The sequence below is a fragment of the Mus caroli genome, unplaced genomic scaffold (assembly GCF_978045245.1).
Source record: "Mus caroli unplaced genomic scaffold, Mus_caroli_1 scaffold_17, whole genome shotgun sequence".
NCBI classification, from domain to species: Eukaryota; Metazoa; Chordata; class Mammalia; order Rodentia; family Muridae; genus Mus; species Mus caroli.
The window spans coordinates 55,400,161-55,423,190 of record NW_028227272.1 but is presented as its reverse complement, the minus strand read 5'-3'; the positions used below and the strand labels follow the sequence as shown (position 1 = coordinate 55,423,190).

The following is a 23,030-nucleotide window of genomic DNA, read 5'->3' as shown; positions in this document are numbered from 1 at the left end:
AAACCCTTTTTCAAACAAACAAACAAACAACAACAACAACAAAAAAAACCAAACCAAACCAACCAACCAAACAAAAAAGAATCTAGAAGCAATATCCAAAAGTATTAAGATGTATCATTAAAAGGACAAATGCATATCTAGCCAATGGAATATAGTTTGGCTGCAAAACCAATGAGCACTAGTTACAACCCGAAAGAACTTGGCAAAGCCAAGTAGTCAAAGCCACCAGTCACGGTATCCCACATTATCCTTGATGAAACATCCAGAACGAGTGTAGCTAGAGACAAGCAGGAGTGGTAATGATGGTGGAGGGAGTTCAATGTGATGAATGGAGACCCACTAAGACTAATTGTGGGCTGTTTTTAAGATGTTGAAAAGAATTTTAAGATGTTCTCAAACTGTGGTGAGGATGACAAGAACCTGAAAACTCTGAAAAATAAATTACATACTCTGAGCATGACGGCCAACCTGTATAGGAATTTCATCTTTATAAAGTTGTCATAAAAATTAAAAATAAAGTGGTATTATAAGAATTAATAGCCATTTTACTTTAATATATAACACATCAGCATGGCTGGATAGCATAAGGCACAATAAAGAGCCACAGTGGGCAATGCATACAGTTATTTCCCAGCAAACATCAACTATATAAATATGACAGGTATTAGCGAAATGGCCAGTCAGACAAAGATATGTGCATATGGAAAGTATACCTCCAAGTGGGAGAGAGTAGGAGAATATATTATTATAAAAATGGATATATAGTAGAGCTGACAGTGATATATACACACTTTAGACAAACAAAAGCAGTAAGAAGTCACAGGAAGTAGAGAGAGGGAGGTAGGGGAGGGAGGACGGGAGGGAAGAAGGGAGCATAATCAGGTGTGGGAGGAGACACGGGGTGGGGGAGAAGTACAGAGGGTCAGGAAATTGAACAGAGGAGTGTAGCAGTGCAGGCTGGGGAACTGGGAGTAGTCACTAGAAAGTCCCAGATACCAGGAAAGCAAGAAGCTCCCAGGACCAGTGGGGATGACAGTAGCTGAAATACCCAAGAAAGGGGAGAAAACCTGTAGACCATATCCAGTGGTTAGGCATGGCACCCTGGTTGAGGGATGAGACCACCCACCCATCTCAAAAATATTAACACAGAATTGCTCCTGTTTAAAGGAAATGCAGGGACAAAGAGTGGAGCAGAGACTAAAGGGAAGACCATCCAGAGACTGCCCCACCTAGGGATCCATCTCATCAGCAGACACCAAACCCAGTCTGATGCCAAGAAGTGCTTGCTGACAGGAGCCTGGTATGGCTGTTCCCTAAGAGGCTCTGCCAGAACCTGACCAATACAGATGAGGATGCTCACAGCTAACCATTGGACTGAGTATGGAGGACCCCAAAGGAAGAGTTAGGGGAAAGACTGAAGGAGCTGAAGGGGTTTGTAACCCCATAGGAAGAACAACAATATCAACCAACCAGACCCCCCGCACCCAGAGCTCCCAGGGACTAAACTACCAACCACATGGAAGGACCCATGGCTCCAGGGAAGGGAAGCCCTTGGTCCTATGAAGGGGGATGCAAAGGCACTGAGGCAGGAGTGGGTGGGCGGGGGAAGCTCCCCCATAGAAGCACAGGGGAGGGGGATGTGATGGGGTTTTGCAGAAGAGAAACAGGAAAGGGGAATAACATTTGAAATGTAAATAAATAAAATAACCAAATTTTAAAAAGAAGTCAGGAAAAGCTCAATACTTAACTTTTAAGAGGTATGTCCAGTATGAACTTTACTGCAAAGGCAACATCTGATTAAAACTTTAACTGGGTGATGAGGTTTGGGGTATGTGGAGCTGAAGGTAGGTACAAAAATCAAAAGGTCCCCGACCTCAGTACCTATGAAGCCACGGTGAAACAAAGTCAAAAGAGCAATAGGCAATTGAATCCTATAGGGTCCTGGAGGCAAGAACACTTGGCAGAATAAGATGGGAATTTCATCTTAATAAGATCACACTACTACTATATTAAAAGCAGAGTCAAAGAGAAGGGTAGAAACATAGGTCAGAAAGAAATCCATTATCATAATTGAGGTCAACGCTGACAGTAACTTCAACTGCAGTGGTTAAGAGTGTAGCTGTGGACATGTAATCAGATTTTCATATATCTCAAGGAATGGCAGATGATTTGGGAGTTTAGAAATAATGGCAAGATCTTTGGACTGAAGAACTTAAAAGACCAGCTCAAATGTAAAGTATTTAATATTAAAATAATAAATACTGATGTGGATTCTACTTGGTTACTCTGAACTGCCAGAACATCAGTGCTCTACTAGATGTGCAGACAGTGTATAATAATAATAATCACATTCTTAGCTAAGAGCTTCTGCACGGGGCTTTTCTATAAGTGCTAGTCAAATACATATGTACAAGACTGCGCATGCGCACACACACACCCGCACAGGAACATGTGCACACACGGGCGCACACATTATTATACAGCATGTTACTTCTCTTCAGGGCTCTGGGAAAGAGCATCTACCAGGGCCCTTCACTCTTGCTCTTCTGTGCAGCTCAAGGAGAAACCAGCATCTCCAGAGGCAGCACTACACTAGCTGTCGCAATAGAATCTAACCCAGAGGGAGTGCCTCACCAGCATCCCCAGAGGCAGCACCTCACCAGCATCCCCAGAGGCAGTACCTCACCAGCATCCCCAGAGGCAGCACCTCACTAGCTGTCGCAATAGAATCTAACCCAGAGGGAGTGCCTCACCAGCATCCCCAGAGGCAGCACCTCACTAGCTGTCGCAATAGAATCTAACCCAGAGACAGTACCTCACCAGCATCCCCAGATGCAGTACCTCACCAGCATCCCCAGAGGCAGCACTACACTAGCTGTCGCAATAGAATCTAACCCAGAGGGAGTGCAATCTTAATTCCCACCCAAAGCCCCATCCATCCTCTAACTCTGAAGGGCCAGACTCAGTTATATTTTGGTAGAGACCATCCTATTTTTCTACAGCAACTTGAAATTTAACACCATTGCTCACAATATTGCAACAATTTTGATACATTTAAAAAATAAATTTAAATATAATTTATAGAGAACTTTGCAACTGCTCTATGAACATGTATTTGCACATAGTTTAAAACCTTTGGCTGACCCATATATATACTGTACATATGATAACTTTTTTATGCCAGCAAATCATTTAACATAGAACACATTAGTTTCTCTCTTAGAATAGGCTATTTTGATTGATAGCACTAACTTTTTCTGACATAGCGTAATTATGACTATTTTAATTTAGACTTTCCCTAAGTCATACTTTAGTCTGTTCTTGATTGAACTGCAAAAACTCCCAGTAGCATTGGGAACTATTATATAAAACAGTTTCCACTATATTATATAAAACATACAGATGTGGTATGCAATATTTTGTACAACTATAATCATTTCTTTCTACAGGAATAAAACCTAATTGTAACAAAACATCAAGTACTGTTTGTAGGTGATAATATTTACTTACTAGAACTGAGAAAACAGGGGAAAAAACCCTAAATATATACTTACAAACTTTACTCTTTCGTTTCCTCTAAAATTCCTTAAAAGGCCAGCTCCCCACACACAACCTGAGGGAGTCCCTGGCATAGCAACACTGTTTTAGTAACATTACTTAAGGGTATGTAGATGTCTTTGTTTAGAAACAAGAGGATGTGGAATATAGATGATTTCTCTGATCAATACTTAGAGGCAGAGCTTAAGTATTAGGCTTCTCTTAGACAATGATCCCTGAGGAAGCAGATCTCTATAACAGGGGGTCGGGCATATTTCTGTGATGAAGAGGAAGGTTTCTTAACAACGATGTAAAAAAAATGGCTAAGCTGCCTAAGTAATTAACAGTATAATTAGATAGGCTGTAAGCCACATGCAGTTAATGTCATCAAATGAGACACACACACACACACACACACCCCATCTAACTTCCCACATACATTCAACACCATGTTTCTTTTGTCATCTACACAGCATCTAGGACACTAGTGACTACTAGTCACTAGTGACCGTTTGCCTTAAATCAGTGAAATACCTATGTGGCTCTTTCACAGAGTTTCTAAGTTATCAGAATCCCCAACAACACAGAAAACACTAGAGACAGGATGGTCACCAGGCGGTGGTGGCGCACGCCTTTAATCCCAGCACTCTGGAGGCAGAGGTAGGAGGATCTACAAGTTTGAGGCCAGCGTGGTCTACAGAATGAGTTCCTGGATGGCCAGGACTGCACAGAGAAACCTTGTCCCCTCCCCCAAAACAAAACAAACAAACAAACAAAACCAAAACCCAAACAAAACAAAAACAGAGCCAGGATGGCACACTTCAGGTTGTTTGTATGTTTCCATCCCATAGGGCTGACATGCCTCTTTTGGCCCACCATTTTAACAGATTCATTCTATTTTAAATCTTGTTTAAGATTCGTCCTGTCTGCAAAGCTGGTGAAACTGCAAATCAATACGCTTGTCGTCTAAATTAACACTAAAATACAGTTGTTTTCTGGTATGCTATTTATATTACCCACACATGACTGTGTGGGTTCCTTTTTCATCTACCTACAAACAAGGGCACATCTGGAGAGAGGATACAGATGGAAGCTTCATAACAGCTTCACTACATTCTGAGGTTTAATACGTGTGCAGGACACGACAATTACAAAAACTAAAACCGCAGCATGGCAAATACAAACAGAAACCTGACTAAGAGCAGACCCTGACATAAAACTGATCTTGTGTCACCACTGTGCAGTCAAGGCAACAAACAGTCTGAAAAATTCATACCCTAGTGTCAAAAGCAAAAACACTCCACATGGAAGAAAAAATAACCAGCAACAGAAACTAATATTCTATTAATATATATATATATATATATATATATATATATACATATACACATACATATATATACATATACATATATTTTCTGCCCTATGTGTCACAATATTTTACACTCTGATGTAAGACTGAAGTAATGGAAAAAAATTCACAAAATATGTAGTTAAAAGAAAGTAACAATCAGAAAACCTTTATGACATTGGTGTTGATTCTAAAAATACTTCAACATCCTGCAACCACGACCCGCTAATGGGGTGTTTTCAGGCTCAGCTGTTCAGAAGTCTTACGTTCAGTGTCAGCACACTCTAGGGTAGAACACCTATGAGAGCTCACGCTAGGAAGTAAATGCGGATCCATATTGACCATTCTGTGTCACATAAACTATTTACTACTTTCCTCCAAAACAATAAAGGCATGTTTAGGCTCCCTACTCCAAAATTCTGGGTTGGCGAGACCCAAAATAATGTAGTATTACCTTTAACATTTTGATTCAAACCTCTCTAAAATGTGTCTAAACTGTAATTTTCCAATCCTGTGTGTACACACCTATCTACATACCAGTTATGGAACATACAGAGGAACACTGCCTTGAGGAATTTGAAACTTACTTTCTTTCTTAATTTGAAACTAACTTTTCTTTCTTTTTCTTAATTTGAAACTTTCTTTCTTTCTTTCTTTTCTTTCTTTTCTTTCTTTTCTTTCTTTCTTCCTTTCTTCCTTTCTTCCTTTCTTCCTTTCTTCCTTTCTTCCTTCCTTCCTTCCTTCCTTCCTTCCTTCCTTCCTTTCTTTCTTTCTTTCTTTCTTTCTTTCTTTCTTTCTTTCTTTCTTTCTTTCTTTCTTCCTTTCTTCCTTCCTTCCTTCCTTCCTTCCTTCCTTCCTTCCTTCCTTCCTTCCTTTTTTATATACCTTTAAAAAACTTTTTTAATTTATTTTATGTATATGAGTACATCATTGCTCTCTTCAGACATACCAGAACAGGGGGACATCAGGTCCCATTACAGATGGTTATGAGCCACCATGTGGTTGCTGGGAATTGAACTCAGGACCTCTGGAAGAGCAGTCAGTGCTCTTAACCACTGAGCCATCTCTCCAGCCTGAAACTTGCAATGTATAATGTAAGCTCACTGCTATGTAACAGAAGTTCTAGAACCACTGTTGAAAATACTTTTAGAAGTTGGCCAGGGTTGACATGATTCGAAAGCAGAAATTTAGATCACACATTTATAGAATTCATTTTATTTTTCAAGCCCAATTGAATGCTGTTTTTAACTGAATTTTATGTGTATGCTTTTCCTGCATGTATGTATATGCACCCCATGTAGGCCTGGCACCCTCACATGTCAGATGAGAGTGTTAGGTCACCTAGAACTGGAGTTAACAACACTTATGAACCACTGTGTAAGGGTTGGGAATGAACCTGGGTCCTCTGAAAGAATAACAAGTACTCTTAACTGCTGAACCGTCTCTCCAGCTCTCAATGACGTTTTTGAATTGAAATTTACTCATAAAAAGAGTTGCATTTATTACCAACCCTGATTGAGAGATCTGAGTTACAAAGTTATGAACTCTGAGAGGTTAGGTTTGACTCTTACTGAGACCAGCAGCAACTCAGGAGCCCTTCTCTGTGGAGAACCTCCTTAGTTCTTGCTCCTATGTTCTGGATACCTCACGGGCTCATACACATCTTTTCAGAAAGTCCAGTTGGAATGTGATGTGATTCTGCCAGTTCACAGCAGAGAGGCTGTGGTGATTTGAACAGGATGTCTTGGGCACTGCGATACTTGGTCTCCAATTGGAGATGCTGTTCGGGAGGCTTTAGGGGTGTGGCCTTGGTGGAGGAGGCATGTCACTGGAGGCTGGCTTTGAGAACTATTTTGACTTTTCTCTTGGTTTCTTGCCTGCTGCAACTTGGAGTTATGAGCTAAAATAAATCACACTCCGCCAGTGAGTGGGGGACATAAATTCTCAGCTTCCTGTTCCAGCTGCCCTACCTCTGCTCTGCCATCATGGACTCTTCTTGTCCTTGTCCTTCCGGAAATGTAAGCCCCAACACACCATGTCTTCTGTCTTTGGTGGCGGCATTTTTAGCACAGCAAAGGAAAAGTAACTCATAGGACTGTCCTAAGGCTTTGCAGTGCCCCCTTCATGCACTTCTGTTCACCTGCACTGACTAGGAAGCATTGTTCCACAGTAGATGCAAGAGACTCTCTTTGGTCTAAAAGGAGGGAAAAAAGGACAAAAAGCCTGGTAACTACTGCTCACTGATAATTAAAAACAAAACAGGAAAGAGGGAAAACACCCCATGATGCTTTAGAATCAAGAAACAAAAGTGGAAGGGGATGCTAGGGAAAGACCCCAGTATGACATGGGCATCGACAATTCTGGGCGCCTTCAAGAGAAATTTGCCATCAGCAAAATCTCTCATTATAACTTAAAGCACAAGGACAACGAATTCCAATTCTCTGAAGTGTGTTCTTATAGAAAGTGAATCTGTTCATGTCTTTACAATTGGACATCACTCTAGTGTTTGTATCACATGACCTTTTAATTCTTGGAAGAGTATCTAACACACACACATACACACAAACCTGGTCAAGTCACTCTACCAAGTCTAAAGCACAAAATGGAAGAGAACATAACTTTGCATGTGTTCTGATACAAAATAATGAAGTCACCCTATCTTACACAAAACTGTGACTCTATACATACTATATAGTATGCATATATAGTATATATACATATAAACCATAAAACATACATTAGCAATCTTTGTGAGAGTCTATGAGAAACCAAGCAGCTGCTGAAGCAAGACTGTTCACACATACACATTTTATTCTGTTACTCTACATTTCAACTAGACTCCTTAGTTAGGGACAAGTAGCGATGATCCTTCTATGTATTTACGGAATTTAGTGGCAGCTCAGTTTCCTGGATGGAAACAAACTGAGATCTTAACAAAAGCCAAACAGCCTCTGAGTAAAGTGAGTTCCTAGAAAAAAATAAATGTGACTGAGAGGCCACCCAAGAAGTAATAAGAAATTCAGCCAGTGTTTCCTCAAATATGTTTTTGCCAACTGACTTCAGTCAAATTAAACTATGTTTGATGAACAGGACAGGACATACAAAACTTCATGCTTTCAGATGTCAATTGGGTAATGAGGTTTCTCAAGATTGTCCCCTTGGGAAGTGTTAGTATCGAGTTCCTAAGGAGCCTATCTCTAGTTTGGAACAGAGATTTGTAAGTCTTCAGTGTGCTGACTCTATGGGATTACCAAGAACGTCAGAGATCTTAAGACAGCCAGCTTGATTTATCGGCACCAGTTCCCAGAGCTCAACGGTCTCATCTTTGGGAGGCTCTTGAACTTTTTTCATTTAAAAAGCATGAAGTTAAAGTTAATTTTTAAATTTAAATGGCCAACTTAGAATATTTACTGTTGAACATAGGAATAACCATCTATTTTCTAATGCAAATGGCTGTTTCCATAATCCTTCCAATGACACCGCTTCTGAGCTGCCTTCTTCAGTGCCTCTAATAATGAAGATGAAACACAAGCCACAGCAGTGAATGCACGGCAGGTTTTCTATTAGAGACCAAATACATTCTGGATTCTATTCTATGTAATATCCTTGACTTTAACCCCTCATCCCCTTTAGATCCTAAACATTAACAATGAGAAAAGACCTTGGTATGTCCGGCCTCAGCATTTCTTAGGAAGCTCTTGCTGATATGAGAGCTGAGCCTTTGTAAGCAACAATATGGCCTTTTATACAGAATTGTGAAATTGTATCTTGTAGATAGTAAACCTTTAAGTTGATACAGTTTACCTCAATGTTTTACAGATTTCTGTTAAAATTAAGACAGTTTGTGTTCTAATCTCACAGAAATAAAAAACTGGTATTTCTTCTACTAAGGAAAAGAAAGTTCAAGGACTTTTTATAAACATCCATACAGTCACGTTTCGGAATGCAGACCCAGATCTTCCTGGCCTGGTGTGCATTATGAGATGCTCAGTCTTTCTGTTCTACTCCAATGTCAGATGACGGGCATTTGAATCATTTCCTTCTTGCTGTTAGAAATGACAAAATGTGGGACTATAGTATAAAGTGAAAATTACCTTCTTTATCTATAACTGAGTATGAAGCCAAAAATCCTCGCCCAGCAGCATGGGTTCCACTCATAAACAGCACTGTGACTTCACTGCCTTTGGACTCAATTGACTGATTCATTTGTAAACCCAGACCACAGTATTTGCCTAGGAATGAAAGAAAAGCATGCATTTAGTATGACTCTCATAAGGTCAATATTTGTAATGCACATAACAATATAATACAATAAACCAGTTGCTAAATTAATATAAAGAAATAAGTAAACTTAGGTTAAAAATCAAATTATTATGGAGGAAAAACTGAATGCCAAGTAATAACTATTTAACTGATTCAAAACAGAACAAAACAAAAGCCCTACAGATTTTTAACTAAACTTACAGAGATTTAATTTCTGTAAAAGACAGATATGCTTTACAAAACCATGATGAAATAGCTTTAGAACTAGGCATTGCAGACAGGTGGTAGCTGCAAATAAGAGATCGGTCAGCAGTGTTTATACAGGGTTCCCTCAGGGCCTCCTAGTTTCACCTCAGCACATTCCTCAAAATGTCCTCAAGCTGGACCTATGCAGCTTTATTTCTGAGTATTATCAGATCTTTCTTGATGTTTCAGTGATCAGGTGGACTCGCATGGACTCAGCTACGAACCAGAGACTCAGTCACTTAACCTCTGCCCATAGCCTTGACCTGAAACTCAGATGCATGTATTCAATGTGTAACACATATGTATAACAATATATACGCTTAGAGCAAATCTAAGTGAACTAAGATAGAAGAGAGAAGGAAATTATTGACACAAAATAGCCACCAATAGGTGACTAAAAAGGATTTCCTTATGTGGCTTGTAATGGAACTAGTAAATCTGGAACAGAGAGTCCTAAAAATTGTTTCAAACTGTGGCGACATCATCATTTGAATAAGAATAGTGTGCATTTCATATGATATCATTCATCACTGGAGAAATGATATTAAAACCATGATGATATATCATTACACATCCCAAGCTGTAGTCAATAGAACAGATAGTTTATGAAGTATCAGGAAGGGTGTGGAGAAATGAGAACCTTTACAAATCAATGGCAGAAATAAAACAGGCAATTCTGAAACAACTGTTATCTATGCAGGAGAAAAGAAATACACCCACAGAGTATTCCGAAAATGAGCCAGAATATTCGCTAATTTAGACAGGGGTGAGGCTGTTGATGGGAAAAGCCAAAGGCTGCTGCTGTGGGAGGAAGAGAGCACTGGACACTCTATAGATCTGCTCCAAAGTATCAGTAGCCCCTTCCTAATGAGGGAGTAATATGTGGAAGAAAAAAGATGGGACATGAGAGAGAATGTATGTGTTATCTTTATATTAGTGTAAGAAGTGTACTATAGCCTTAAACATCAGATAGTCATTTCCCAACTCTCTAGAAGTTCCAAGTTCTGAAGAGTGATTATCAAAATATACCAGTAAGGGAGTGAAAAGATAGCCCATAGAATGACAGGAATATTTGCAATCTACAAGTCCAAAAGGAACTCATAACTGGACTGACTATATTTACAGAACTCCTACAAATGAATAAAGACACAAACAAAAGCAGGAGAGCCAGGCACTGGGACACACGTCTGCAGCTGAAGCAAGAGAATCATTTGAGGCCATGAGTTCAAGGCCAGCCTCAGCAACATAGTGAGATTCTGGGAAAAAAAGAGGTGGGGAATTAACCAATAGAAAAAGTACAGAAAAATCAACACTCTTCACAAGAGAAAGCATTCAACTGGTTAATAAATGTGACCATGCACAGTGTGAGCCATCATGGAGACACAAAGAGAATTATAAGGCAGCCTCAGCACACATCCTATACAGTGATACCATTAAAATTAGAGAACACTGCAGTGGAGTGAGTAACAAGTCAGCACTCACTGCAGTCACTGAAGCCCCTAGGGATATCCAGGAATCTAAGCATCATCAACAAATGACCCCAAACTCTCCTAGGTATAGAAACGTATGCTGAGTCCAGAGTGGATGGCTAGTAGTTACCCAAACCTGGTCACACCACAGGAAGAACTTCATCATGTTTAGTGTGAAGTTGGACTCACTTCTAAGTTTTCTACATAGTAAATAATGCTAACACTGCAACAAACATCATTCTAACACACGTTAAGTTCTCTAGTGCTGACTCTTTAAGAGTACCACCCAAGCCAACTCCACTCAGTATGGTATCCTCAGTATAAAAACAGGGCTACCTTAATCAAACCAACAAAACATCTGAAACTTTAAAATCCTTCACTTATGCAAAGCACAGGGAAGGAATGCAGCTGGTTTTAAAATCTTTGGTTGTAAGTATTACTGACCCCTGAAATATTCTCTCTTGGGATTGCAGCTGACTGAGGCATGCAGGAGTGCTAGCATGGCAGACCAAAGCATCCTAATACAAAGATTACAGCATCCGGAGGGATCAAAGTATCCACTCAGTATGACTGATTTGCCCTGTCACACTCTTCTGAGTAGACCTTCCCCCACCCTTGTGATACTTCCACAAGAAGAGAGACTTCTCTAAGAGAGACTTAAGAGGTATGATAGGTCATACAGATTCACATGGTTGAAAAAGAAAACCAGTTCTTACAAGTCCTCCTCTGATATGCGCATATGCATTCACAGACATATACACAAATAAATGTAATTATTTTTAAAAATTATTTTCTGAAGGCCAGTTTGGTGGTACATGCCTGTACCTAGCACTCAGGATGCTGAGACAGGAAACTTATTCGAAGCTTGAGGCTAGCCTGTGCTACATTATGAGGCCCTGCCTCAAAAGATCAAACAAACAAAAAAAAAACGAGCTATCTTCCAGAAAACCAACAAACTTCTGGCTAAAAGTAAACTTCATATTCTATTTAAATGTCTTGATAAAATCTTCTAAAAGGGTGTTGTTATAAGATCCTGGCTCTTCTAAAGCTCACAGCTTTGTAAGGATAGTGTAGGATAGTGTAAGGATAGTCCCTATGCCAACCACTGTAGTCTAAAAAGCAGAGGGTCGGCACGTGTAAAACCAGACCTGTTGCCAAGCAACAACAGGGCAGCACGCACGGCAGCCAAGAAAGCTTTCTCAAAGCTTTTCTCAAAAAATAAACTTTTATGTGAAATATCAAAACTTTAAATAATTCCTAAGAAGACTCACAAATGAACCAACCGTACCTCAAATGGATGACATAAGCACAGGGAAGGCCTGGAAGAGAAGGGAAGGTTGGTTGGTTGTAACAGTGTAGAGGCAGCACTCCCTAAGGCGAAGATCCAGACAAATAATTTTAAGTAACAGTCTCCTGCAGGCATGGCCAACCAACCGCCTACAATCCAGGAACTCACTTAGAACAGCATGAGATCTTTGCTTTTGTAAGCTCATTGCACAGCTCTTCAGGGTTAACTACAATGAGAGCTAGATATCTCACTAAGAGAGAAGTGACTTAGAGCATGCGCGTGTGGTGGCGTGAATATGCTTGGCCCAGGGAATGGCATGATTAGGAGCTGTGGCCTTGTTGGAGCAGGTGTGCTACTGTGGGAGTGGGCTTTGAGATCTTCCTTCTAGCTGCCTAAATTACAGTCTTCACCTGGTTCCCTTCTGAACAAGACATAGAACTCAGCCCCTTCTCCAGTGCCATGCCTGTGTGGATGCTGCCATGCTCCCACCTTGATGCTAATGGACTGAACCTCTGATCCTGTAAGCCAGCCCCAATTTAATGTTGTCCTTTGTAATTGCTGCCTCGATTATGGTGTTTCTTTTTTTTTTTTTTTTTTTTTTTTTTTTTTTTTTTAATATTTTTATTACATATTTTCCTCAATTACATTTCCAATGCTATCCCAAAAGTCCCCCATAGCGCCCCCCACTTCCCTACCCACCCATTCCCATTCTTTTGGCCCTGGCATTCCCCTATATTGGGGCATATAAAGTTTGCAAGTCCAATGGGCCTCTCTTTCCATTGATGGCCGACTAGGCCATCTTTCGATACATATGCAGCTAGAGACAAGAGCTCCGGGGTTCTGGTTAGTACATCATGTTGTTCCAACAATAGGGTTGCAGATCCCTTTAGCTCCTTGGGTACTTTCTCTAGCTTCTCCATTGGGAGCCCTGTGATACATCCAATAGCTGACTGTGAACATCCACTCCTGTGTTTGCTAGGCCCCGGCATCGTCTCACAAGAGACAGCTATATTTGGGTCCTTTCAGCAAAATCTTGCTAGTGTATGCAATGGTGTCAGCGTTTAGAAGCTGATTATGGGACGGATCCCTGGATACGGCAGTCTCTAAATGGTCCATCCTTTCATCACAGCTATGAACTTTGTCTCTGTAACTCCTTCCCTGGGTGTTTTGTTCCCAATTCTAAGAAGGTGCACAGTGTCCACACTTTGGTCTTCATTCTTCTTGAGTTTCATGCGTTTAGCAAATTGTATCTTATATCTTGGGTATCCTAAGTTTTGGGCTAATATCCACTTATCAGTGAATACATATTGTGTGAGTTCTTTTGTGATTGTGTTACTTCACTCAAGATGATGCCCTCCAGGTCCATCCATTTGGCTAGGAATTTCATAAATTCATTCTTTTTAATAGCTGAGTAGTACTCCATTGTGTAAATGTACCATAATTTCTGTATCCATTCCTCTGTTGAGGGACATCTGGGTTCTTTCCAGCTTCTGGCTATTATAAATAGGGCTGCTATGAACATAGTGGAGCATGTGTCCTTTTTACCGGTTGGGACGTCTTCTGGATATATGCCCAGGAGAGGTATTGCTGGATCCTCCGGTAGTACTATGTCCAATTTTCTGAGGAACCGCCAGACTGATTTCCAGAGTGGTTGTACAAGCTTGCAATCCCACCAACAATGGAGGAGTGTTCCTCTTTCTCCACATCCTCGCCAGCATCTGCTGTCACCTGAATTTTTGATCTTAGCCATTCTGACTGGTGTGAGGTGGAATCTCAGGGTTGTTTTGATTTGCATTTCCCTGATGATTAAGGATGTTGAACATTTTTTCAGGTGCTTCTCTGCCATTCGGTATTCCTCAGGTGAGAATTCTTTGTTCAGTTCTGAGCCCCATTTTTTAATGGGGTTATTTGACTTTCTGGAGTCCACCTTCTTGAGTTCTTTATATATATTGGATATTAGTCCCTTATCTGATTTAGGATAGGTGAAGATCCTTTCCCAATCTGTTGGTGGTTTTTTTGTCTTATTGATGGTGTCTTTAGCCTTGCAGAAGCTTTGTAGTTTCATGAGGTCCCACTTGTCAATTCTCGATCTTACAGCACAAGCCATTACTGTTCTATTCAGGAATTTTTCCCCTGTGCCCATATCTTCAAGGCTTTTCCCCACTTTCTCCTCTATAAGTTTCAGTGTCTCTGGTTTTATGTGAAGTTCCTTGATCCACTTAGACTTGACCTTAGTACAAGGAGATAGGAATGGATCGATTCGCATTCTTCTACATGTTAACAACCAGTTGTGCCAGCACCATTTGTTGAAAATGCTGTCTTTCTTCCACTGGATGCTTTTAGCTCCCTTGTCGAAGATCAAGTGACCGTAGGTGTGTGGGTTCATTTCTGGGTCTTCAATTCTATTCCATTGGTCTATTTGTCTGTCACTATACCAGTACCATGCAGTTTTTATCACAATTGCTCTGTAGTAGAGCTTTAGGTCCGGCATGGTGATTCCACCAGAGGTTCTTTTATCCTTGAGAAGAGTTTTTGCTATCCTAGGTTTTTTGTTATTCCAGATGAATTTGCAGATTGCACTTTCTAATTCGTTGAAGAATTGAGTTGGAATTTTGATGGGGATTGCATTGAATCTGTAGATTGCTTTTGGCAAGATAGCCATTTTTACAATGTTGATCCTGCCAATCCATGAGCATGGGAGATCTTTCCATCTTCTGAGATCTTCTATAATTTCTTTCTTCAGAGACTTGAAGTTTTTATTATACAGATCTTTCACTTCCTTAGTTAGAGTCACGCCAAGATATTTTATATTATTTGTGACTATTGAGAAGGGTGTTGTTTCCCTAATTTCTTTCTCAGCCTGTTTATTCTTTGTGTAGAGAAAGGCCATTGATTTGTTTGAGTTAATTTTATATCCAGCTACTTCACCGAAGCTGTTTATCAGGCTTAGGAGTTCTCTGGTGGAATTTTTAGGGTCACTTATATATACTATCATATCATCTGCAAAGAGTGATATTTTGACTTCATCTTTTCCAATTTGTATCCCTTTGATCTCCTTTTGTTGTCGAATTGCTCTGGCTAGGACTTCAAGTACAATGTTGAATAGGTATGGAGAAAGTGGACAGCCTTGTCTAGTCCCTGATTTTAGAGGGATTGCTTCAAGCTTCTGACCATTTACTTTGATGTTGGCTACTGGTTTGCTGTAGATTGCTTTTATCATGTTTAGGTATGGGCCTTGAATTCCTGATCTTTCCAAGACTTTTATCATGAATGGGTGTTGGATCTTGTCAAATGCTTTTTCCGCATCTAACGAGATGACCATGTGGTTTTTGTCTTTGAGTTTGTTTATATACTGGATTACGTTGATGGATTTCCGTATATTGAACCATCCCTGCATCCCTGGGATGAAACCTACTTGGTCAGGATGGATGATTGTTTTGATGTGTTCTTGGATTCGGTTAGCAAGAATTTTATTGAGGATTTTTGCATCAATATTCATAAGGGATATTGGTCTGAAGTTTTCTATCTTTGTTGGGTCTTTTTGTGGTTTAGGTATCAGAGTAATTGTGGCTTCATAGAATGAGTTGGGTAGAGTACCTTCTGTTTCTATTTTGTGGAATAGTTTGTGAAGAACTGGGATTAGATCTTCTTTGAAGGTCTGATAGAACTCTGCACTAAACCCATCTGGTCCTGGGCTTTTTTTGGTTGGGAGACTATTAATGACTGCTTCTATTTCTTTGGGGGATATAGGGCTGTTTAGATCATTAACCTGATCTTGATTCAACTTTGGTACCTGGTATCTGTCTAGGAACTTCTCCATTTCATCCAGGTTCTCCAGTTTTGTTGAGTATAGCCTTTGGTAGAAGGATCTGATGGTGTTTTGGATGTCTTCAGGATCTGTTGTTATGTCTCCTTTTTCATTTCTGATTTTGTTAATTAGGATGCTTTCCCTGTGCCCTCTAGTGAGTCTGGCTAAGGGTTTATCTATCTTGTTGATTTTCTCAAAGAACCAGCTCCTTGATTGGTTGATTCTTTGAATAGTTTTTCTTGTTTCCACTTGGTTGATTTCACCCCTGAGTTTGATTATTTCCTGCCGTCTACTCCTCTTGGGTGAATTTGCTTCCTTTTGTTCTAGTGCTTTTAGGTGTGTTGTCAAGCTGCTAATGTGTGCTCTTTCTAGTTTCCTTTTGGAGGCACTCAGAGCTATGAGTTTTCCTCTTAGAAATGCTTTCATTGCGTCCCATAAGTTTGGGTATGTTGTGGCTTCATTTTCATTGAACTCTAAAAAGTCCTTAATTTCTTTCTTTATTCCTTCCTTGACCAAGGTATCATTGAGAAGAGTGTTGTTCAGTTTCCACGTGAAGGTTGGCTTTCTATTATTTATTTTGTTATTGAAGATCAGCCTTAGTCCATGGTGATCTGATAGGATGCATGGGACAATTTCAATATTTTTGTATCTGTTGAGTCCTGTTTTGTGCCCAATTACGTGGTCAATTTTGGAGAAGGTACCATGAGGTGCTGAGAAGAAGGTGTATCCTTTTGTTTTAGGGTAAAATGTTCTGTAGATATCTGCCAGATCCATTTGATCCATAACTTCTGTTAGTTTCACTGTGTCCCTGTTTAGTTTCTGTTTCCATGATCTGTCCATTGGTGAAAGTGGTGTGTTGAAGTCTCCCACTATTATTGTATGAGGTGCAATGTGTGCTTTGAGATTTACTAAAGTTTCTTTAATGAATGAGGCTGCCTTTGTATTTGGAGCATAGATATTCAGGATTGATAGTTCCTCTTGGAGGATTTTACCTTTAATGAGTATGAAGTGCCCCTCCCTGTCTTTTTTGATGACTTTGGGTTGGAAGTCAATCTTATCTGATATTAGAATGGCTACTCCAGCTTGTTTCTTCAGACCATTTGCTTGGAAAATTGTTTTCCAGCCTTTCATTCTGAGGTAGTGTCTATCTTTTTCTCTGAGATGAGTTTCTTGTAAGCAGCAAAATGTTGGGTCTTGTTTGTGTAGCCAGTTTGTTAGTCTATGTCTTTTTATCGGGGAGTTGAGTCCATTGATATTAAGAGATATTAAGGAAAAGTAATTGTTGTTTCCTGTTATTTTTGTTGTTAAAGTTGGCATTCTGTTCTTGTGGCTGTCTTCTTTTAGGTTTGTTGAGGGATTACCTTCTTGTTGTTTCTAGGGCGTGGTTCCTGTCCTTGTATTGGTTTTTTTCTGTTATTATCCTTTGAAGGGCTGGATTCGTGGAGAGATAATGTGTGAATTTGGTTTTGTCGTGGAATACTTTGGTTTCTCCATCTATGTTAATTGAGAGTTTGGCTGGGTATAGTAGCCTGGGCTGGAATTTGTGTTCTTTTAGTGTCTGTATAACATCTGTCCAGGATCTTCTGGCTTTCATAGTCTCTGGTGAAAAATCTGGTGTAATTCTGATAGGCTTGCCTTTATATGTTACTTGGCCTTTTTCTCTTGCTGCTTTTAGTATTCTATCTTTATTTAGTGCATTTGTTGTTCTGATTATTATGTGTCGGGAGGTATTTCTTTTCTGGTCCAGCCTATTTGGAGTTCTGTAGGCTTCTTGTATGTTCATGGGCATCTCTTTCTTTAGATTTGGGAAGTTTTCTTCTATAATTTTGTTGAAGATGTTTGCTGGTCCTTTGAGTTGAAAATCTTCATTCTCATCCACTCCTATTATCCGTAGGTTTGGTCTTCTCATTGTGTCCTGTATTTCCTGGATGTTTTGAGTTAGGATCTTTTTGCATTTTCCATTTTCCTTGATTGTTGTGCCCATGTTCTCTATGGAATCTTCTGCACCTGAGATTCTCTCTTCCATCTCTTGTATTCTGTTGCTGATGCTTGCATCTATGGTTCCAGATTTCTTTCCTAGGGTTTCTATCTCCAGTGTTGCCTCATTTTGGGTTTTCTTTATTGTGTCTACTTCCCTTTTTAGGTCTAGTATGGTTTTGTTCATTTCCATCATCTGATTGGATGTGTTTTCCTGTTTCTCTTTAAGGACTTCTACCAGTTTGGTTGTGTTTTCCTGTTTTTCTTTAAGGACTTGTAACTCTTTAGCCATGTTCTCCTGTAGTTCTTTAAAGTCCTTCTTGATGTCCTCTACCATCATCATGAGATATGCTTTTAAATCCAGGTCTAGTTTTTCAGGTGTGTTGGGGTGCCCTGGACTGGGTGAAGTGGGAGTGCTGGGTCCTGATGATGGTGAGTGGTCTTGGTTTCTGTTAGTAAGATTCTTGCCTTTACCTCTCGCCATCTGGTAATCTCTGGAGTTGTTATAGTTGTCTCTGTTCAGAGGTTGTTCTTCTGGGGATTCTGAGTATCCTCTGTCAGCAGACCTGTACAGACTAAGTTCGGCGGAGTCCCGGAGCCAAGATGGCGCTCCCTGCAGGGCAGGTCACTGTTCTCCGGCTGGGAGGGTGTCGGATGTCTGCGGCCCCAAAAGGGTGCTGCCTCAGCGGTTCTGTGGCTCCCGCCTGTCCCAGAAGCTGTCTGCCTCTGTGGTCCTCACTCTGTCCTGTGCAGACTAAGTTCGGCGGAGTCCCGGAGCCAAGATGGCACTCTCTGCAGGGCAGGTCTCTGTCCTCCGGCTGGGAGGGTGCCGGAAGTCTGCGGCCCCAAAAGGGTGCTGCCTCAGCGGCTCTGTGGCTCCTGCCTGTCCCAGAAGCTGTCTGCCCCCGTGGTCCCCACTCTGACCTGTAGAGACTAAGCTTGGCGGAGTCCCGGAGCCAAGATGGCGCTCCCTGCAGGGCAGGTCACTGTCCTCCGACTGGGAGGGTGCCGGATGTCTGCGGCCCCAAAAGGGTGCTGCCTCAGTGGCTCTGTGGCTCCCGCCTGTCCCAGAAGCTGTCTGCCTCTGTGGTCCTCACTCTAACCTGTAGACTAAGTTCGGGGAGTCCCGGAGCCAAGATGGCGCTCTCTGCAGGGCAGGTCTCTGTCCTCCGGCTGGGAGGGTGCCGGAAGTCTGCGGCCCCAAAAGGGTGCTGCCTCAGCGGCTCTGTGGCTCCTGCCTGTCCCAGAAGCCGTCTGCCCCCGTGGTCCCCACTCTGACCTGTAGAGACTAAGCTCGGCGGAGTCCCGGAGCCAAGATGGCGCTCTCTGCAGGGCAGGTCACTGTCCTCCGACTGGGAGGGTGCCGGATGTCTGCGGCCCCAAAAGGGTGCTGCCTCAGCGGCTCTGTGGCTCCTGCCTGTCCCAGAAGCTGTCTGTCCCCGTGGTCCCCACTCTGACCTGTAGAGACTAAGCTTGGCAGAGTCCCGGAGCCAAGATGGCGCTCCCTGCAGGGCAGGTCACTGTCCTCCGACTGGGAGGGTGCCGGATGTCTGCGGCCCCAAAAGGGTGCTGCCTCAGTGGCTCTGTGGCTCCCGCCTGTCCCAGAAGCTGTCTGCCTCTGTGGTCCTCACTCTAACCTGTAGACTAAGTTCGGGGAGTCCCGGAGCCAAGATGGCGCTCTCTGCAGGGCAGGTCTCTGTCCTCCGGCTGGGAGGGTGCCGGAAGTCTGCGGCCCCAAAAGGGTGCTGCCTCAGCGGCTCTGTGGCTCCTGCCTGTCCCAGAAGCCGTCTGCCCCCGTGGTCCCCACTCTGACCTGTAGAGACTAAGCTCGGCGGAGTCCCGGAGCCAAGATGGCGCTCTCTGCAGGGCAGGTCACTGTCCTCCGACTGGGAGGGTGCCGGATGTCTGCGGCCCCAAAAGGGTGCTGCCTCAGCGGCTCTGTGGCTCCTGCCTGTCCCAGAAGCTGTCTGCCCCCGTGGTCCCCACTCTGACCTGTAGAGACTAAGCTTGGCAGAGTCCCGGAGCCAAGATGGCGCTCCCTGCAGGGCAGGTCACTGTCCTCCGACTGGGAGGGTGCCGGATGTCTGCGGCCCCAAAAGGGTGCTGCCTCAGCGGCTCTGTGGCTCCCGCCTGTCCCAGAAGCTGTCTGCCTCTGTGGCCCTCACTCTAACCTGTAGACTAAGTTCGGGGAGTCCCGGAGCCAAGATCGATTATGGTGTTTCTTCACAGCAATGGGAACCATAACTAAGACAACACAGAAAAGAATTAAATGAATCATATAAAATATCAGTATGAACTCAACATCTTAAATAAATACCACTAAATATAAAAACATGTATGCATACAATTACTTATGCATGCATGCACTGTGGCTCTATGCATAGCTGCACATCAATGTGTGAGTCTGTGTGCAGAGGATATGGCAGCCCACCATTCCTGAACTAAAAAAGATTCTGATTTCTAATTTTATTGTATATTAAAAGAACAAAAGATTTCTTGAAGAAATAATGAACTGTAAAAACTGGACAAGATAAATTTAAAAACTCTGTGCCTTACATTAAGGATTAACATATATATGTATATATAAGTCAAGGCTCTTTTCCCCTTATTCCAACACAGTCTGCGTCAGTGGGGACAGACTGCAGATCTGGAGAGCTGTTTTAAACTCTATCATTAAGAATGGCACTTGTGCATCAATGTTTCTATTCATGGTAGTACTACAGAGACTTACTCCAAAATCGTCTTTACAGTTTAGCAGCTCAGAAGTCAGCTATAAACAACAAGGTTGCTAACAGACAGACATAAAGAGAACAAGAGGTCACTGTCCAGCTGCAGCGTAAACCGATATCTTGTCAGTTAAACACATCCTAATGAGTTCAGGACTTAAAGCGTCCTTCCTCTAGAAGCCATTCTATTTGTTTCCTCTAACTGATTACTGCAGACTACTCCTTCTTAGGGAGAATAAATCTAACGCTTATAACACCCCACAGCTAAGTTTCAATACTGAAATGGATGCGGTGTATTTGAGCCTGCCTCTGTTCTGAAGGGGCAGTGAGTCAAGACTAGAGAAGATAAAGAACTCAGAACCTACATCGCTGGAGTCTGGAAGCCCTTATGCATGCCTTTCTTCTATAATCCAGTACAAAGAGGCGCCGGTCAGAATGTTAAATGCCTATTTTGAAAGCATTTCACTTCCCTGCGATGTGTCGGGAAACACATCCCTACCATTAACATGGATGTGTGTCAGTGGGGACAGGTGCATGAGGAGGCAATGTGGCACAAAAGCTGAGCTTCAGCAGGGGCCATCAGTACTTGGTCCTTTGGCCTTCCCGCAACTTTGTACATTGTGCAAAGGGTAGAGGAGGGGAGGAAAAAGCAGAAAGAATGGGAAATAAAAGGTGGCTATTAAACACTTTAAGCGATTAAAAGGAGACCATTAAACACTTAACACGTGCCAGCAGGGCTAAGTATGATTCTGTTCCATGCCTTTAAAAGTAGAAGGTTGAAACCTGGGCAGGCTCATGGCTGGTGGGAAGGACTCCCTCAAGGAGCTCCTGGATGCTGGCTAGACAGAGCAATGTCAAATCCATGCCCCCAACGTGTTCCGGGCCTCTGTTGTTCTTCCCTGGTCACAAGGCCATGGTTCATTGCCCAAATACAGAATTCACTAACTTATTAAAAACGTTATCCTGGAAACACCCAAATACTAGAATGTTAGCTCCTACATGACCCCTTTGGCTTATCCCTTTTCTTACCCTCTTTCTTAAAGAAATACTTTAAAACCATTTTTACTCCTAAAACAATCATTCTTTATTATCAGTGAATGACCAATGCCTCCTAAATTTCTTTAATAAGCTTAAAAATATCTTTTAAACACCATACACCTACGACCCAGGACTTGAATAATTCAAACCAGATTGACCTTTGAGCTTCCTTTCTGTGATGTAGTGCCCATGGTCCCAGAAAATACTATGCAACCTGTCAAGGGATGAGAGCAAATAAATTGCCCTACCCTGCTGCAACACCTATGACCATGACAATTTTGCAAGCATGGCAAGAAATGCATAAAGATAGAACAGATAGCACTTGCGTGCCTGTGAGTCTAATTGAACTTCCAGCCCACAGCACAGGAGGGAAACCATCCTGGTACTGGAAACCCAGTCAGCTTCCCAGGGATAGTGAGTGCAAGGAGCTTAGAAGAGAACGTACTACTGCCACTCAGCTAGACAAGCACAGTTCCTGACGACATTCTAAATCTTATCCTTACACCCAGAGGTCCTGTGTGCCTTCCAACCCTTTCAAAGAAGTCTCTCTACAGAAAATGGATACCATCACAGAAAAGCACAACTGGCCACAATGCAGACATGAACAGATCATGGGGAGTCCAGTCCCAATGGATATCACAGCTCCTGCACTTATGGTTCAGGTTGCATTGTAGAAGAGGTGCTACATCCACTCCAGTAGTGACAAGCACGACAGGCCCCGAATACCTGGGCGCTGTCCCGAGGCAAAAAGTTCACAGAAACTTAGTCTCCTGGAACAGTGGCATCCTGTATAAAGAATGCTCCAATGTCCTTGCTTTAGTTGGTAAACGGATCTGTGTGCTTTCCCTTAATATTGCTTTATTACAAGTGCTCCTAAGGATTGATATTTTGACATATAGCTAAGCTAGATTCTAGGCAGTACTTGATCCGACCTTGGGCATGGATACCTAAGTCACTGTCCTACACAGAAATTTACCTTTATCTAGAAAGAAGGAAGTTTGTGGCCTAAAAAGGAACCAGAGTAGATACTTAGAACTATAGATAGCTGAGTTACACCCATACACAAGTATTTACAACGGTCCAGGGGGAAGGTAGACTATACAATAGACTAGAGTAGGAACTATGGCAAGGGCACGAAGCCCTTGCCCCTGGCTTCTAAGATTAAGTGGACCTTAGGTGGAGCTGTTTTTGATCCCAGTTGTTAACATTGAATTTTATCCCAGTTGGTTCCTGCCAGTTCTTCTGTGTTTGCATTCCTCTGTTTTGTTTAAGAATCCAGAAACCTTTTTGTACCTTGCTGGTGTGTCACCCAACTTCCCTATTTTCT

The 23,030-nt window shown here is 42.0% G+C and overlaps 1 protein-coding gene across 4 annotated transcripts in view; it reads right to left on the bottom strand.

Annotated features, from left to right (window-relative positions):
- The window catches only part of Dcbld2 (discoidin, CUB and LCCL domain containing 2), a 71,482-nt gene that overhangs the window by 30,784 nt on the left and 17,668 nt on the right, over positions 1 to 23,030 (bottom strand). For all 4 annotated transcript variants that reach the window (XR_015045763.1, XR_003835114.2, XM_021185350.2 and 1 more), the window contains exon 3: positions 8,983 to 9,120. Coding sequence is in view for 2 of the 4 variants with exons in the window: in XM_021185350.2 (XP_021041009.1) it covers positions 8,983 to 9,120 (138 nt within the window). In the remaining 2 variants the exon portion in view is untranslated. The remainder of the gene's footprint in view (positions 1 to 8,982; positions 9,121 to 23,030) is intronic.